Below are 17,566 nucleotides of genomic sequence, written 5' to 3'. Positions count from 1 at the left end.
TGGCTCTAGTCTTCTTTTCTCCTCTTTGATGTACTGGGTTAGAGTGAAAGTAGTTGTGTTTATGTGTGCTTCAACCTAAATTCTTCACCATCATCTTCAACCTAAAACCCTCGTTTTTTTCTTCGACTTTGATGAAGTTAAGCTAAACCTCTGCAATTCGTCTTTTAATGGCGACGAATGGGTTAGAGTGAAAGTAGTTGTGTTTATGTGTGCTTCAACCTAAATTCTTCACCATCATCTTCACCCTAAAACCCTCGTTTTTTTCTTTGACTTCGATGAAGTTAAGCTAAACCTCTGCAATTCGTCTTTTAATGGCGACGAAGTCCTTGCGTTTTGCTCCTGTTGCTAGTGGACATGGAAACCTCGACGCTATTAATCGCGTTCTCTCTAATCTTTACATCAAAGGAATTCCTAAGGTTTGTTTCAACAAATTCAAAGTACTGGGCTCAACCCGTCTGACAATATGCATTGGGTCAGACGGTCTGACCCAATACTTTCACTTTAGTTAAAATAGAAATTCATTGAATTAAAGTTATGGCACTACGAATTTCAACTTTACTCAGGACACCTTCAAGGGACGCAAAGCCACGAATCTCAAAAAACAAATTCACTGAATTTAAGTTATGGCACTACGAGTTTCAACTTTACTCAGGACACCTTCAAGGGACGCAAAGCCACGAATCTCAACTCAACGTATTTGATATGATACAAAAAAATCAAGTCTTACATCGACCAGCAAGTCACCTTAACCTGCTACATCATAGGCAAAATTGAAAACATCTCTCACAAGAAAGATGAATTAAAGGCCCAACAATCGATATAGTGCTGAAGCCCCGAATGCATGGTATAACAAAAAGGAACAAAAAAGGGCCCCCACTAGACACAAAATTGTGAACACAACCTTGGATACCCTGGTTGATGACTAAATAAATACATAAAGAATGCGTAATATACACCCTGCAACTTATCTCCACATTTGTTCATAGAAGTAGACCAAACATTTCCTAAACCTACAAAAGCCGAAAGTGAAGTTGCAAACCATGACAAAGCCAACTCCTACAGTATGCAAGGAGCTAGGCATCTTCCGCCAGGAAAAGCCCACCCCAGAGGTATGTGAGAGACCTTCCAAGTCTCGCAATTTCTTTCCGTCGGCAACATAAGGAAAAAAACCCGAACACCTTCCGGCCAATATTCCTTGACATTCACTCAAACTTCATCACTGCCACAATCTCCAAACACCGGATGCATCACACATGGAATAGTCAAAGATCTGCAATTTATAACATAAAGAATGCTTGATTTCCCGTAACATGAAATCATGAGGGCGCAGCTGCTGCCTTCTCCAATTTCTCTTTCTCAATCTCCACCCGTCTTTGGTCAGCATGCTGGGCAACTCCATTGGCCAAAGCTTGATATTGGAACTCAAGAGTTTGAGTCAAGTTTTGGAACCTTAAAGGATCTGAACCTTGCATAACTTCAATATCAAAAAAGAAAAAAATAAAGTCAGCAACAAAGAGGTATTCACACCAAACATTAGAGGAATTATCAGATGCTAATGTGCTTGGAATATACCATCTCTGCTTACCTTTAACTGTATCAACAAACAATATGAAAGGATCAACCTCATCAATCGGAGATTGTAACTCTTCATCATCACTGTAATCATCCTCAGAATCATCATCATCCTCATCAGTGGATCGAAAAGCTTTAGCCTGCACGTTCGACATTAATGTCATTCAAATACATTCAAACTTCATGAACTAAGACAATAGAAAAAAAAAAAAAAAAACAAATGCAGTTGTGAGCAAGAAAAAGAGTTCATCAGAAACAACCTGTACATTACATTACTTGCATATAGCAAAATAACAAGATTATAGCACCTCTATTAGGAACAATATATAAAGAACAAGAATAGAAAAAAAACACGGAAAAGCCAAATCACATACACAAAAAAGTAAAAACTTGGGTGTTTTAGAGTATGACAATAGTTCTGGAAAACCACATTGCCAGCACATGAGAGTCAAATTATTTCTAGACTGAATGTGGCCGTTGGAAAAAAAAATCCAGCATTTCATTTTAGAAACAATCATTCTAAGCACAACAAAAGGTTCAAAGCCGTCGCCGGAATGTGGCTTTATGCTTCTTCTCTGATCCTTTCTAGTGTCTAAAAAGCAAGGAATCTTTCTCCTTGGTCGAGGCATACCACTGCAACACGAAATAAATCTGGTAATTACTGATCAAATCTGCTCAAAAGTCCCGGCTTTTCAGCAATCTTGTTCCCATCAAAAAACTCTTGTATCATTGAACTGAAATCTGCACCATCTCAGCTAGTTCATCGCGATGACGTCACATTTCTCTAACAATGATATGATAATTCAACCGCATATTTGACAACAATTCTACCACTCCACAATTTAAGAACCTCAACCTAACCAAGATTCAACCCAACTACAAAGCCAACCAATCCTACATAGAAGTGGCAGGTCTATTCACTAAAATCATTAACACTATCTCACACATATACCATAAGATGTAGGGCCTACCATCTACAAGTACACAGCCTTAATACCAAACATTTAAGATGAGTATCAAAGCACAAATGCCATAAAGATAAAAAGATTTGCCACCAAAAGGACAATGTTACAAATCCAATAAAATCTATTCCTAAATTGGTCCAGCCAAGGTTCTATAAGTATGGTGGATTTGATTCCATACAACTGAAACTAAGCCCAGCACAAGGTACTCTCACACCCGGTCCAAAAGATATTGGGATATTACAGAGTAGTTTACTTTTTGGGGAATGAAAACAACTAGCTTTTCTGGGGCGAACAGCTACAGAAGAGATAATATGGTCGAGGGAGCCACCGCAAAAAGGCAGCAATTCAAAAAGTGAAAAAAAAAAATATTTTTCCTTGTCTCGTCTTCTTTGAAATTTTGTTGTGTTTGTGCAGGAAATCGATGTTTTTTTCATACCAAACATTCATAGCAACTTTATTGTGGTGAAACTTGTTGATAACAGAATTCAGAATAGATTGCAGACTGTACTATTTGGGATTGATCAGTTCATGCTTTAAAATATGCAAGGTGAAAGACTCCCAAGAAGTCACCCATTCACCATCTGCTATTACTTGCCCCAAAGCGCAATGACAATATTATATTTACAGTCCTCGCCATCACAATATCTAATATAAAGGCAACCAACAATCACTCACCCGTGCTGCTAAACGATTAAGATGATTGCTGTCAGCATCATCTCCTTCATCCTCATCAACTCCCATTTCTTTGTCAGAGCCATCACCTTCATCTTCACCATCTGATTCAAATCCATCCATCTCATCATCATCTTCAGCCTCATCCTCCTTTGCAGTTTCTGCCATATGTAAAACCATTTACCAAAAACAAATTATCAGATACAGCAAAACAATAGAAAACATTAGGCAATTTCTTCCACAAATTAGTTGAAATAACAGAAAATGAGGGAGACATACCAGCCACCTGCTCCTTGTATGCAACAAGCAGCTCAAGTGTAACCCTAAAAATCCGTCCAAGTGCTTCCACTGGTAGTTGGTCAGCAGGAAGTGATAACAGCGAAGTCAATCCCAGACAGCATACTTTCTTATCATGCTCCCTACAAAATGAAAGAAAGATATATAGTACCATGGGTTTTCTACACAGAGCTACACCCCAATAGCTTTTGCCCCCTAATCAAAAGCAAAAAGGAAGTGTATAAAACACAATTGCAAAATCAAAAAAAGCACCTCTTAAAATTAGCACGAGCACCGCTTCTTTTTACTTGCTGTATCATTTGGAACCAAAGATTAAATATCTCTGTAGCAACACCAAGCTGATGGAGTATACTCAATGCTAAGCTTGGGTTGTAATATAGAGCATTCGCAATCTGCAAGAAGCAAAAAAGGTAGATACATTCTGGATCAGATACATGTATGCCGCATCCAAAATTATTCTTGAGATCCCTGTGCGATATGTATGTTGATTTACAGATATAAACTTTATCAAAATTCAAACTCACACTCTTCAAACTCATGTCAGCCCAAAAATTTGGACAATAAAAGCAAATTGTAGCAAAGTTAGACTTGAACAGCTTTCTCACATGTCAAGCAAAATGGTGCACATATCCACAGAAGATAAAACTAGAACACATTGTCTGTTGATGCCTACTAATAGAAGAAAAAACTAATATTGGTTTCTCACTGACTGCAGAAAGTAAAGTTGATGCATTACATTTCCCATATGAATATAATCCGTGGCACAGACTAGAGACTATACATAGTCATCAAGATAAACAGTTTGAAACAGCATACCACTTGAATAAGAAGGCATTTCAAATATGGTTTCTCAGCTCTACGCAGACGCTCAACGGTGATCCTCAAGTAAGGCTCAACCCAGTGATCAACTTGACCCTTGCAGTTCTGAAACACAACTTCTATGAGTTTGGGCGCAGGCTCAATATCACCATCTTCGAGATTGTTATCAGACATTATCTGTAAATATCCAATCAATCAGACATCAGCATGTGAAAGGCAGAGAAATGAACTTTTTAATATTGACATAAAAAACATTTTGAAGATGATAAGAGCTTGAAAAGGAGAAACTCACAGAAGAAATCATTTTCCATAGACTTTGTTGGTAGTCTGGGTCTTTGCATGTCAGAAAATGAGCAGTGCTGCGGGATACATAATTGTCTAAAGGTACCAAGATATCTGCATCAAATTATCAATTGCAAAAAAGATTACTACAGGCTCTACTCATAACGCTGAAAGTTCCATCCATTGCAGCAAAGATATAAGGATAAGCATTCCTAGAGCAGTAAAAGGAACCCACAGAATTGTCCACTGCTCCACTTGTTATTTTTACAAAGGTGATAAAGTAAAATAGCCAGCTACATACTAAGAAAGCACAAAATTGCAAGAAAAATTCCAGCAACAGGTACCCTCTCATCCCTAAAGGCATTTATTTCATATAAAAAGAGCATTACATTGGCGCAAATAAACTGAGCAAGTCGAAAAAGGAAAGAAGTTCCATCAATTGCAGCAATGATATAAGAATAAGCATTCCTAGAACAGTAAAAGGAACCCACATAATTCTCCACTGCTCCACTTATAATCCAGCTACATGTTTTCAAGAAAGCATATAATTGCGAGAAAAAAAATCCCAGCAATAGGTACCCTCTCATCCCCAAAGACATTTATTTCAAATAAGAAAAACATTACACTGACGCAAATAAACTGAGTATGCCAAAAAACAAAAAGGTACTTTACTGCCAATTCTAATATTAAAGAACCTCTATAGACACTCAGAGATCAAAGATGATATCCATCTCCAACTAACCTTTGTACCTGCTATAAAGCTTTTCATAGTACAGTAGAGAATTTGACTGCTATTTCAGCTCTCTTTCTGAGCCAACAAGCCTTTAAAGAATGTTTAACACTAGGGATTATACCAATTAGCCATAGTACTTCATCCAGCAAAAGATTGCTCACAGTCACACATGTTCAGAACAGTCCATGGGTGCAATTTGTAGAAAAGCTGAACATGGCTACTTGAATCTAACTACTTTCACTTCACATAAACAAAAAATCAACTTCTACCAGATTATCAGAAAGAGATACAGCTTCTAATTCTGGCCCTGGCTCTTTATAGTCTTCGCCAGTTTCATCATAGTACTTGGTTATGTCAAATGCACAACAATGACAAATTCCTTCACAGACTCTTCAGAAAGAGGAGAAACTTCTTAAAAAGTTGCAATGCTGCAATGAGAAGGGCCACAACACTTACTCGGAAAAAAATCAATAGCCCAATCTGACAGTGCATCCATCATCAACGGCCAAAGACTCCACATATCCAGAGAGATTGTAGGAGAAAAGAATGTCATATAGGACACTATCTCCAAAACTTCTTCAAAAACCTCTGCAAAGACCACCAAATTACAAAGAAATATAAAGATAAAGCTTAATTGATACCCATAAAAAGATGCAAAAAAAAACATTCATCTCAAACCGGTTACTGATATATGTACAAATACAAAGGTTACTTAAATTACTCCAAAGACCATGCAAGTAAATGATCAGCTATAGATGTTACCCCACTAAGGACGTAGACTATGGAAACATTTTAATTGATACTAACCCTTGATAAGCTACATATCAAGAAGGCTCTAGTTGATTCCCATTATTGAGACTAAATTAAAAGGCTGCAAGATTGTGTCATACAGCAGCAAGAAATCATAGTAGCACGTAACATAATCCATAAATCAAGAAACAGTATCCTTCTTTCTCTCCATTTTGGAACCATATAGCACATTATGTATGGCTCTAGTTGCTATAGAAAAGTAAGATACTTGTACCAAAAGATTTTCTAAATACTTGTATATTTTATTCTTTCAAATAGGTATATTTTTAAATCCTTGGTTATTGCAAAACATCATAGGCAGGTAATGAGCCATAGACCTTAGCACATTTGCTAAAATGAATTTTGTATATTCAATACTCTTTTTCCTGCACCAAACTAGCTCTCAGAATTAATGATAAAAATACCATCAATTACCCTAAGTCATTTGTTTTCTAGGACTTGGTCATCACTTGCTTACTTCACATGTCTCATTCAGCTTAATTTTGGCATTCTTCCATCTTACACAAAGTTGGCATCCTTGGATATCATAAAATCATAGGCAGTGAATAAGCCAGACAGTAGCACACTTGCTAGAGATAATTAGATAAAGTCAATAGCCTTCCTCGTGCAGCACACTTGCTGTAAGGAATAAAAGCAACAGCCGTGGTCATAGCTTGTGCTCTTCAAAGTATGGAGGCAGACTTATATGGATGAAATTTATAGCACCATGGAATCGAAAATGAAGGAGATGAACTATGTACAGTATATCATATGTCAAGGAAAAGGAGACAGGCAGTTTTCATGTAACACAAGTGAATAAATCACTTCAACAGCTTGGACTAACTTAAAGCTCCCACAAGAGTAAGCAAAATCGGTTCTGTGTACAACTACTTTCACCATAACCTCAAATTTAAAAATTTTAAAAAAAGAAAAAAAAAAACACTCTTCTGTTTGCTTGCTTCTGAACATGATCTACATTTTCAAGAGATCCATAGTTCTTATCAGTGCAGTTACGGAATTAAATGACTACTTAAGACTCTCAGCACCACATTTCATTATCAAGTATTTAGATGTCATCTTCAGTGAAACTGCAAATGAACATTTAGTCCCCCATATTCTTAGCGTAGCAAAAAAAATCTGACCCCCCAAACAGAAGATAAATATACATGTAAAAGCAAGAAAAAAAAGAGTGAACAAAGCTGCTAAACTAAAACCATACCCTGGCCATCAGTAGTTAACATCCTCCGCATTATAGGCAGAAGAGTAGGCTCAATTTGTGCAAAGAGATGAGGAAGCCTGCTGACAGATTCGAGAATTGTGCTAATAGCTCGTAAACAACCAACAGCCGCCAATGCACCACCTGGATCATCACCCTCTTCGTCAGCTTCGGCAGTACTCATACACTTCCAAAATGCAGCAGCCTGACCAAACAAGGTGAAAGTGTTCATGTACATCGACCAACTATTGAACATAAAGTATCAAAGCACGTGAAATAAAGCATTACCAAATTCTGGCATAATCCAAAAGCATAAGGTGCCATCTCTTCCCCAAATTTGTCAACAATAGTCTCCAAAGTGAAGACAAGGTCTTCATTTTCAACCTCATTCATAAGTTTGAAAAACTCTGGGCACACAGAAGCCTGTGAGAAAAGGTTGCAAAAGAGCACAGCACATGTCAAAAATGAACCAAGCATCTTAATAATACATACCGTCAAGTAATTGTGGTAGAATGGGGCGTATCTCTCCCAAATCTGCATACACAACCAATATTCTTATATAAAACATGCTAATAATGAAGAACAAATGTAAAAGTAGAGAGCATATTTCAGCAACCAACTAACAAGAACCTTTGCAAGCTTCAACGAAAGAGCGCAATGCAAAAACTGAATCAACGCGAACCGGAAGCTCTGGATCACGCAACCCAGCCACCACGCTGTGAAGTGCTTTTCGGAAATTATCTTGATCAGAGAAGTTAATGTGGGCATATTGGCCAGCAACCCAAGCTGCCTGATAACACGACAAATATAAAATATCTAAAGTAAGAATTTCTCAAATTATGGGTAGCCAGTATATTTGGAATATTCAATATTATACTCAAGCACAAAAAATGGAAGGAACAGAAATAACAGCTCTATCTCCACATCAAAAAAAATCTATGCTGCATTTTAACTGACTTGACAATCAAAAATAGCTGGGAAACATTTGTTATCAAGAACTCTATTAAGAACTCTATTAAGAACTTCTAGGCTACCAAAAATGATCTGAAATGAATTGTATGCTCAGTAAAAATTTGTTATTAAAGAAGCCAAAGATAAAGGGTTGACGTAACCTACTAGCTTTAAAGGGAATAACTCGAAAACAAGTACAGCTCAAGTGCAATAAACAAGCGACGACACTTGTGCTTTTCAGTATGACGTGGCCAAAAAGTTGAGACATAATAACCTACAAAACTGGTCATCTTCTTACGCATTAACACTTGTTCACTGTCCCTTGATTATCCTCATAGGAGCTGTTATAAAGAGTCGGCTAAGACAAAGAAGCAAAAGAAATCAGCAAACCTTAGCTCTTAGGTGACCAGCAGGGCTGTTAAACTCAGAAAACACATGTTGCACTAACATGCGCTCCAACTCGGACTTGTACGGTGCAGTTTGCTTCAACTTATCACAAAGTGCACCTATAGCAAGAAGGGCACCATCTTTCTGCCGATAGGGTTTGTGTTCCACTGGGATCTCATCATACCTAAAAATTGCAACAACCATGAAAGCAAACTGCAAAATCAATACAACCACCCTGTAGTATGAATAACGCACAAAGACAACAACAAAAAAAAAAAAAAATGAAATACCTCTTCAGAATCTCAACAACAAACTGAATAAACTTTTGCAGGTTCTCCTTTCCACGTTTCCTAACCAATTCACTTACAAAATCCATTGCAGCAGTCCTTGGACTATACAAATCCTCAATAATATCTGATAAAAGCAGAGTTACATAACCAATTAACCATCTAGTATCAGTCACCAATAACAAAAGAATCTAAACTTACGAAGACATAATAGCCCATAAAACTCACCATAGCCTTTCCTTACATATTCATGAGGGTCCTCATCCCAAAGCCTTTGATCATTGTCATTGAAACACATCAGGGGAAAGATTATTTCAAAAAGAAGAACATCAAGTCTTGGTTGCAACAGCTGATACATACTGGACTTTGAGATACTGCCACACAGAAATAAATATATTGGATAAATTTTTAGAATGATACCAAAAGGTAGTAGACGTCTAGCCAAATTAGAGAGCACAAATACATAATTGTACTTTAGATTATGACCAGGATCATACAGACGATTATAAATTTCCTGCCTCATATAAACCATCACATGGATACATAGATGACGATAAAGCTGAACACACAAAGCAAAGCGTAAATGTTGCAACAAGAAATGTCCCACTACCAAAAAACTCAAATTCTTTACTAGAAGATCATTTAAACCTTTGTTTGATCAGCCTAATCCTTAAATGCCCTGAGAGAAGTTTCAATACATAGGCAAGTGACTCTATCTGTCTAATATGCGTTAGATGAATGAAGCAAGGTAAAACTCAAAACATGTAAAAGATATGATATATGCACTCAATGGTGGCAACATTAAAAGAGCTGCAGGGAAGACAATACAAGTACACATTGGCATCGAAGGGATATCATGAGACAAACCAAACACTTTTGAATTGCTATGTATATACATAATTATAGGATAAAATTGACACATAAAAAAGACTACACCAACCTATTGCTTAGATATTGCAGAATAAGGTTGATAACTCTGTCAGGTAGATAGCCACCAGCACGGATCACATTTAACAAATTCAAATGGCAATCCAAAATCTTCCCTGCATAACTCTTCTGAAACATCAGGGCAAAAGCTTTGTTCTCAGGGTTTTGGAGTCTCATGTCTCCGAATCTGTGGACAGCATTCAGAATGCACAGAAATGAGACAAATGAATTAGATAACCTATAATTTTTTAGCTCAAATGTCGTAACATACTGGCTACATGCACATCAAAGTTGCCAAATAACTCCATGGGTGCCCAAAACAAATACGCTAATAACACATACACTGACCTTGTGTACAATCGATTCAAGATGTGAACCGTCCATTTTTTTACTTTCCACCAACCCCACGACTTCCGTTGTTCTAGATCTGCGGGCTGACCTTCTAATGGAACAGGCCTCTCCAAAATGTTTAGAAAAAGGACCATCCAAGCATTGAACAAGTTGGGTTCAAAAAGCTGTTTAGGTATCTCCAGCTGAGAAGGAAATAAGTGAACTGTTAGAGTTACAAAAGAAGATTGATGATCGCATTGCAATCCACACTAAGTTATGACAAATCATTATGCTACCCAAACAAAAAGAGAAAAAGAAACAGAGGCATTACTGTAAAAAATAAAGAAAGAGAAAAAGAATGGCATACAAGAAACGTACATAGATCGATGACCAAAATATTTTACAAATAAGCTTTATAAGTTCTGCCACGTCGATTGAAGGATTGGGAATCTGAACAAGCTTGTTAAATATATTGAGCAAAGGAGGAAATGTTTCCTCGACAATTAGATGCACAGGTGTTCTCTCATCATCCGATTTGAACCTGCACAAAAACAACAGCAGGAGGAAAAACACTTATTCCTCCATCATATGGACCAAAATATAAACCCTGCATCACATATATGAAACATACACAAATTCAGAAACATGAACTCTGAAAACCCATTTTTGCAAACCCATGACATACCAAGAAATGAGGGAAAAAAAAAACATACAGAAAGAAGGTTAACAGAGGTCAAGATGATGATGATGATGATGTCCGTGAAGTAACTGCTAGGGCAATGAAAAGAGTTCTGTTGTGAGGACTGAGGACACACAGCACAAAACTGTAAAATTCATACACCCAAAAAAAAGAATCAAATGTTCAAAGCTTATAGCTATATCTCCATTGATCATCTTATACTAGTGTTTCCTTCCTCGTTATTCTTACATCTGCTCTAGCAGAAGAAATCCTGAACACATCACGGGCTGTAGTCAATATCATAGGATTGGAACCCAGAGGAAATTGCTATTTGTTGAAAAAAAAAAGGTTGTACTCCCACATCCCTTGATAAAATTAAAGGTAAAATTTAGATACTTTGACAATAAGAAAATATTTAAGGTTTTAGCTGCAGTCAAGTTCCCAACTGTTAGGTACCAAGCATCCCATGAAGCTTGTGCAGGCTCACCCCTCAATCACAAAAGTCAGACCTTAAGGCGTAGCATACACTGCTACAGAGCACTCTATTTTGTCCCCTTCATTGCCTTGACAAGATTGGAACCACATAATATCTTTTAAAGTATGCATACTCATTGAGAAAGTCTTATTGGATGCATCAGCATTCAGATTGACGCGTAAAGTACATTTTCATGTGAGATTGATAAGTGATTGTGCATTGTTATTTTCAAGTGATAGATATATGAGAAAGAGTTAAGTGGTCATTGTTTTGCAGTGGGAGGAGCAATTTATGCCAAGGCCACCCAAAAAAATTAAGTTTTGCTATAGTCCATGAAGATACACATCAATGGGGAGACTAAACTTCGATGTAGAGAAGTTCGGTATTAAATATCCTCAGTTTCACCATGATGTCCTAGTTGATGAAACAAACATATAAGCAAATGCTAACAAATTACCAACCGTAAGTCTCTCTAGTAAAGGATTGAATACATAAAGGGATTGTTAGGAGTAACTGATATTATTTAGGATAATCAAATTAGAATAGACCACATTCGAAAGTCAAAAAATAATAATTAAAACAATATATTGAGCTAATAAATTGGAGAAGAAAGAATTCTATAATTTGCTCTAAAAAATTAATAGTCATCAACCAAAAGCAAGTTTTAATGATTCCCAACTGTAGCTCAATGACTAGAAACAAGTATATACAGGTGTAGGGTACAAAGAGTTGTACTCATCCTAGATCAAAGTAGCTTGGCACGGGAACTCCGGTTGCAAATTACAGATGATATTTGTTTAATGGTGATATCTTCATACAATCTAAAGCATGCACATCACCCCAAATTTTCTGGTTCGGGATAAATAATTTCATGTCACACCATATTTTGACAAAATTCTTGCAAGGGGAGGAGGTGGAATTGGTGATATGCGTTCACTGTTCTCCAAAATACAATTTCCTAATAAGCATTACCCTGGAACAGTATTCATCAATTGTGCTATTCTCAGAAACTAGACAGGACCCTCGCTTGATACATGACCTTATATCTGGTTTCCAAAGCGTGTTTCAGTTTATACTTTCTCCGTTCCTAAGTGTTACGTTGAGTGAATTGACACTATTCATCAACTAACTTTGACCCCATTTTCTCTCTATAGTCAAATAGGATCTTGTTCAATTCATCTCAATGATCAACCTTTTATAATTTTTATTTGTGCACAACTACGAATATTAATGATCAAAGAAACACATTTCGTTTCATGAAAAAGTGAATGTAACACTTACTTAGGAACGGAGGAAATACTTATCAAAGAAAGTTAACAAAATTACTTATAAGCTCCCCCTCCCCCCCCCCCCCCCAAAAAAAAAAAAAAAAAAAAAATATTATTGTAGTTATAGAGAATTGATACCGAGCAATCCAAAAAAAATAGGAATCTTCAGATCGAGATCTTTAACATATTGGAATTTAAATCAATGTCGAAGTTCGCAAACCATCCCACAAAGACCTTCTCTCTTTCCAATCTAGTTCAGTCTATGTAGTGCTTCACTATTTTCCTTTATCTTATTTATAGTAAACCCTTTCCTTCTTTTACCCTCCCTTACCACACCACATAGATTCGCTTGTTTATTACATCCATATTTCAAACAACTTTTTATATCCTACCCAAAAGTCATTTCCTTGAAAGTTGTACTTGATATTTTATCAAAAAAAGTGTTTAATCTTTAAATTTGCAAGTAGCCCATTCTATGTTTTCCACATCTATGACAAGTTGACAACCTTATCATAGTAAGGCCATTCACCGGATTTATACCAAACTAAAATGAACTTTACTAGATCATAACTACATTAAACTGATGAATCTTACTTTCTGTTGATTGAAATTCACTTTATTGATTATAAATTTAACATTGATTCTTGCTGATTGTCGAGTATTTTTTTTTTCTATTTACTACTGATATACTCTGACTTGAAAAATAATATTTATTTATTAAAAATGATTTTTAATAATCAAAGCTGATTTTTAATAATTAATATGATTTTACCAATTAGAATTTTTATATTAGCTTGAGTTGGTCTGCTCGTTGTGGCTCGGCTCGGATTTGGGCTCGGCTCGAGACTTAAACAAGCGGGGTCGAGTTGACAAAGCTCGGCTCGTAAAGCTCATGAACAGCTGGTGGATTACTCCCTCCGTCTTTTTTTATTTGCTACATTTTGCCATTTAGGGGTGTTTCAATTTATTTGCTACATTTGCAAATATTTCCATATATAGTACATAGGTCCCACACTTTATTTACAAATTTGCCATCACTCCCTTCTTGATTTTGTAAATTTTCCATATATAATACATAGGTCCCACAATTTACCTATTTGCTTTTTTGTTAATTCCATTTATGTCAATGGTCCCCACTCCCTCCTTGGTCTTTGTGAAAAAGTGCTTGTAGCAAATAAAAAAAGACGGAGGGAGTATTATTTTATACTAAAAAAAGATTTTCTAGTAAAAATTTATTTTATATATCTAAAAAATTATATTAAGTATTACATATTAAATATTAACTAATGTATATATTGAAAGAAAAAGAAAAGGTAAAATCAATTAAAAAGAAAAACAAAAAAAAAGAATAGAGAAGAGTAAGGGAGTAAAGATGAAATAACATAGTAAAACCAAACTTCAAAGTGCAAAACTCAAAACCCTTGATCGTCAGTTCAAAACTTCAAATTTCTTTGTGGTTTCTTGCGGCGCACCACAAGCACCAAAATTGGCTACAACGACCAACAACCGAGGACCACTCCCCCACTAGTATGAGCAGTACAGCATGTAAGCACTAATTTTTTTTTTCTATTTCGAAATTTTTGTTTGGAAATTGTTACATGTTAGGATTTTATTTGGACAATCTGATTATTTTTAAGTTTTTTTTACCCCTTTCTTGATAAATTTCCTATTGTTAGTTACATAGTGATCATGATTTCATTTTTTACTGATTTCGTTTTTTCCTGTCATGAGGTTAATAAAAGTTAGATAGCTTGCTCTGTGATAAAGTTCTTCGATTTAGCAGATAAAGTTATGATGCATTTGCTCATGTATAATAGTCGTAATTCTGAAATATAAAGGCAGCTTTGTTCTTGATTAGTGTATATAGAAATGTAGTTGGGGTTTTTTTTTGTAGAAGCTTTAACTTAAATTAGTGATTTTTCTTTGATTTTGAGAGGTCTGTTATGTTTATTTAGAAAAATGGAGTAAAGATTGGAACTTTAAAGATAGAATTCTAACATTTTGTACTCTTATAAGATTTGTTCAATTATTCATGTTGATGTGGGAATTTGAAGTGAGTTTTGTTGTATCTATATGTGATTATAATCTTCAATTTTTATGTGATCTTGAGAATATCTAGAATGTTGAAATCAGGATTTTACTGAGTTTATCGTGGGGCTAAAAATTGCAGAAATTTACCAAATTGAAAAGAACATTCAATTGGAAAGGTGATAATTTATGTGATTGATCACTTGATAAGTTGATGTTAGTTAGTAAACCTAGTTCCTGTCACAATATTGCAATTATTACTCCCTCTTCAAGCTACAACTATGTCTCTCTATTTTGCTATTGTTAGATAAATTATGTCTTAGATGCCGAATAATATGTGATTATGATGTCCATGGGTTGTGCGGAACAACCCAAGGAAATTATTATTCCTATTGAATAGGTAATCATATGATATGTTTTTTTATTTTTTATTTTTTCAATCACTCTTTTTTAGAACTTGACTAATCTTTATATTTAACCTATGATTGTAGGTGTAATGGAAGTACCATGGAGCGAGCATTGGTGACTTTGGAGCGTATGACAAGAATGACATTTTGCCTTAAGAGAACGGAACCTTTATTTTTAGTAATATGTTGTATTTGTGTTTGGTCAGTATATAATTGTAGTTGAACTTTTGTATTGCTGCGAAACTTTTGTATTGTTGTGAAACTTTTGTATTGTTTTATTGGAATCATCTATGAAAAAGAATCGTTGAACTCACTTTATACAAATTTCTCGCAAATAAATTTCCCAAACGAGCTCGAGCCGAGCCTGAAAACAAGCTTGGGCCTAGCCGAGCTCGAGCCAAGCTCAGCTCCCTCAAGTTCGTCGAGCTCATGAGACGAGTCGAGCCCAATAAAAGATAAACGAGCTCGAGACGAGCCCATGGGCTTGGCTCGTGCGATAAGCACCCCGAGGTGCAACTAAAGATAATTGACAATTAAAAAAATCTGATGTAAAAAAAAAGTGTGCCTCTTTGATATCGCCTCGCCTAGCATAAAAAAAAGTGCTTACCACAATCCCCTTGCACCACAAGGGTGCTTTATTATGCCTTAAGATGCAGCACTGAAGCTAGAAAAAAAGACAAATTGTCTTTTATACCATTCCCACGCAAGGCAAATATAGGTTTACATTGTGACTAGAGTGCAAGTTGTAGATAATATTGAGAGCCAGCTACACATATTACCATATCATAATCAAGCCAATATCACCAGCACATGTAAAAGTAGTAAAAATAGTGTGCTTACTCATATTTTCTAGCGAGAATCCGCAAAACAAACAGAGCACCATAAACCTGTTGATCTTGTAGATTATGCTTCACCCAGTGAAGAAGGCCAGGCCACTGCTCAGGGTAATCAGTGTGGATAATTGTTTTGAGGCACTCGCCCAGCTGCACCCTGGAAATGCAGCCATCAATCCATAATACATCATATTCATCTTTGTTTTCCTAGTATATACATTGAAATTCAACAACGGTCACTAGCATAGGTAATAGCAAAGCCAGCACCACACCTCAAGAGCGTTGGGACTTGAGCCACAAAAACAAGGATATTCTCCCGCACCATGTCCTTGTCAGCAGGTGCGATCTTGGATTGCTCCTCTAAAATCAAACATCAGGACATATAGTTAACATCATGTGGCAGGGATAGCGACAAGTCCAAGACTCAGACAACACTAGAAGGGAAACGAACCAGGATCATGAGGCGACCAATTCTTAGCAATGAAGTTCTTAAAATGAATACTAGCAACCTGCCTCACTGCCATATCGCAATTCCCATCAACTATAATCTGTAATAGCCGGACAGTATGCTGCGGTGTGTATTGAAACTGCCATCACATAAAAGAAACACCAAAATCCAATCAACAATTCCCACCTATTAGCTAATGACTAAATTCAAGTTACTTTAAGGATCACTAAGAAGACTAGAACAGACAATTGCTCTAACTTGTAAGCAAAAGGCAATAAATTGATCAAAAATTAAAATTCAGATTGATCAAACATTTCAACTCAAATGAGATCAAGTGGCAACACAATATGACCAAGAATTTCAGCTTGATTGTATTCGGATTCGACACAAATCCAAGTCAGAGCAAAAGTTAACAATTCTATTAGCACAAGTAACCAGCATCAAATAATCTAGATTCTAAGCAAAAGCCAACCAAATCATCAAAAATTGAAACTCGAATCAGATCAGATCAAACGGCAACACAATAGCACCAAGAATTTCAGCTCATGATCAACTAACCAAATTTGGATTGATCGAAAATTCAATTTCGACAAAAACTCACGATAGAGCTCGAGCTAACAATTCTATTAGCATAATAAAACAGCATCAAAAAATCTAGATTACAAAGTAAAGGCAATTAAATGATCAAAAATTCGAACTAGAATTGATCAAGAAATTCAAACTCAAACCAGATCAGGCGGCAACACAATAGCACCAAGATTTCCAGCTCATGACTAACTAACCAAATGCAAATTGATCAAATAATCATAAAAATGAAAGGGAAAAAAAAAACCTGATTAAGGCTCTCTTCACCAGCTTTGCGTTCATCGGGATTAGGACTAAGAGCAGCACGAAGGATGACAGCTAAACTCGGAAGATCCATAATATTGCAAAATTGATCGAAATTTTGAAGATGAAAATCGAATGTAATAGTACAGTAGTAAGTAGTAACTGAACTATGAACAAAAATTAAAGAAACAAAATCTTGAACAAAAATATCGCAAATTGATTGGAAAAATCTAAACCCTAGAGCTTCAACCAAAAGTGGAAGATGCTCAAAGGGTTTAGGGGAGAGAGAAAGAAAAAGGCAGTGTGAATTTTAATGGCGGAAATGCGCAGTGCAAGAAAGCACGAAGGTTGCGGAGATAAATGGAGAGAGAAA

The 17,566-nt window shown here is 36.1% G+C and overlaps 1 protein-coding gene across 1 annotated transcript; it reads right to left on the bottom strand.

Moving 5' to 3' along the window:
* Nucleotides 1-683: 683 nt before the first annotated feature.
* Nucleotides 684-17,566, bottom strand: LOC104893758 (importin beta-like SAD2). The gene is made up of 22 exons (XM_010679895.4): nucleotides 17,198-17,566; nucleotides 16,369-16,504; nucleotides 16,190-16,277; nucleotides 15,925-16,074; nucleotides 10,606-10,768; nucleotides 10,246-10,430; nucleotides 9,911-10,084; nucleotides 9,199-9,344; nucleotides 8,974-9,097; nucleotides 8,687-8,867; nucleotides 7,976-8,135; nucleotides 7,838-7,879; nucleotides 7,634-7,752; nucleotides 7,349-7,550; nucleotides 5,797-5,928; nucleotides 4,618-4,721; nucleotides 4,323-4,502; nucleotides 3,759-3,898; nucleotides 3,489-3,628; nucleotides 3,213-3,370; nucleotides 1,586-1,712; nucleotides 684-1,474 (listed from the first exon to the last, which is right to left on the bottom strand). The coding sequence occupies exons 1-22, from the start codon at nucleotides 17,285-17,287 to the stop codon at nucleotides 1,317-1,319; spliced, it is 3,099 nt and encodes a 1,032-aa protein (XP_010678197.1). The 5' UTR covers nucleotides 17,288-17,566; the 3' UTR covers nucleotides 684-1,316.

Source organism: Beta vulgaris, chromosome 5 (genome assembly GCF_026745355.1).
Source record: "Beta vulgaris subsp. vulgaris cultivar EL10 chromosome 5, EL10.2, whole genome shotgun sequence".
Taxonomy (NCBI): domain Eukaryota; kingdom Viridiplantae; phylum Streptophyta; class Magnoliopsida; order Caryophyllales; family Amaranthaceae; genus Beta; species Beta vulgaris.
Note: the sequence above shows the minus strand (reverse complement) of the source record. Positions and strands in the feature narration are given on the sequence as shown.

Excerpts from the sequence above, each read along its gene's own strand:
- LOC104893758 (XM_010679895.4), bottom strand. The coding sequence starts at position 17,287 with ATGGATCTTCCGAGTTTAGCTGTCATCCTTCGTGCTGCTCTTAGTCCT. Across the intron at positions 8,868-8,973 it reads GTTGTTGAGATTCTGAAGAG|GTATGATGAGATCCCAGTGG; the intron begins GTATTTCATTTT and ends TGCAATTTTTAG. Across the intron at positions 3,899-4,322 it reads AATGCCTTCTTATTCAAGTG|ATTGCGAATGCTCTATATTA; the intron begins GTATGCTGTTTC and ends TGCTTCTTGCAG.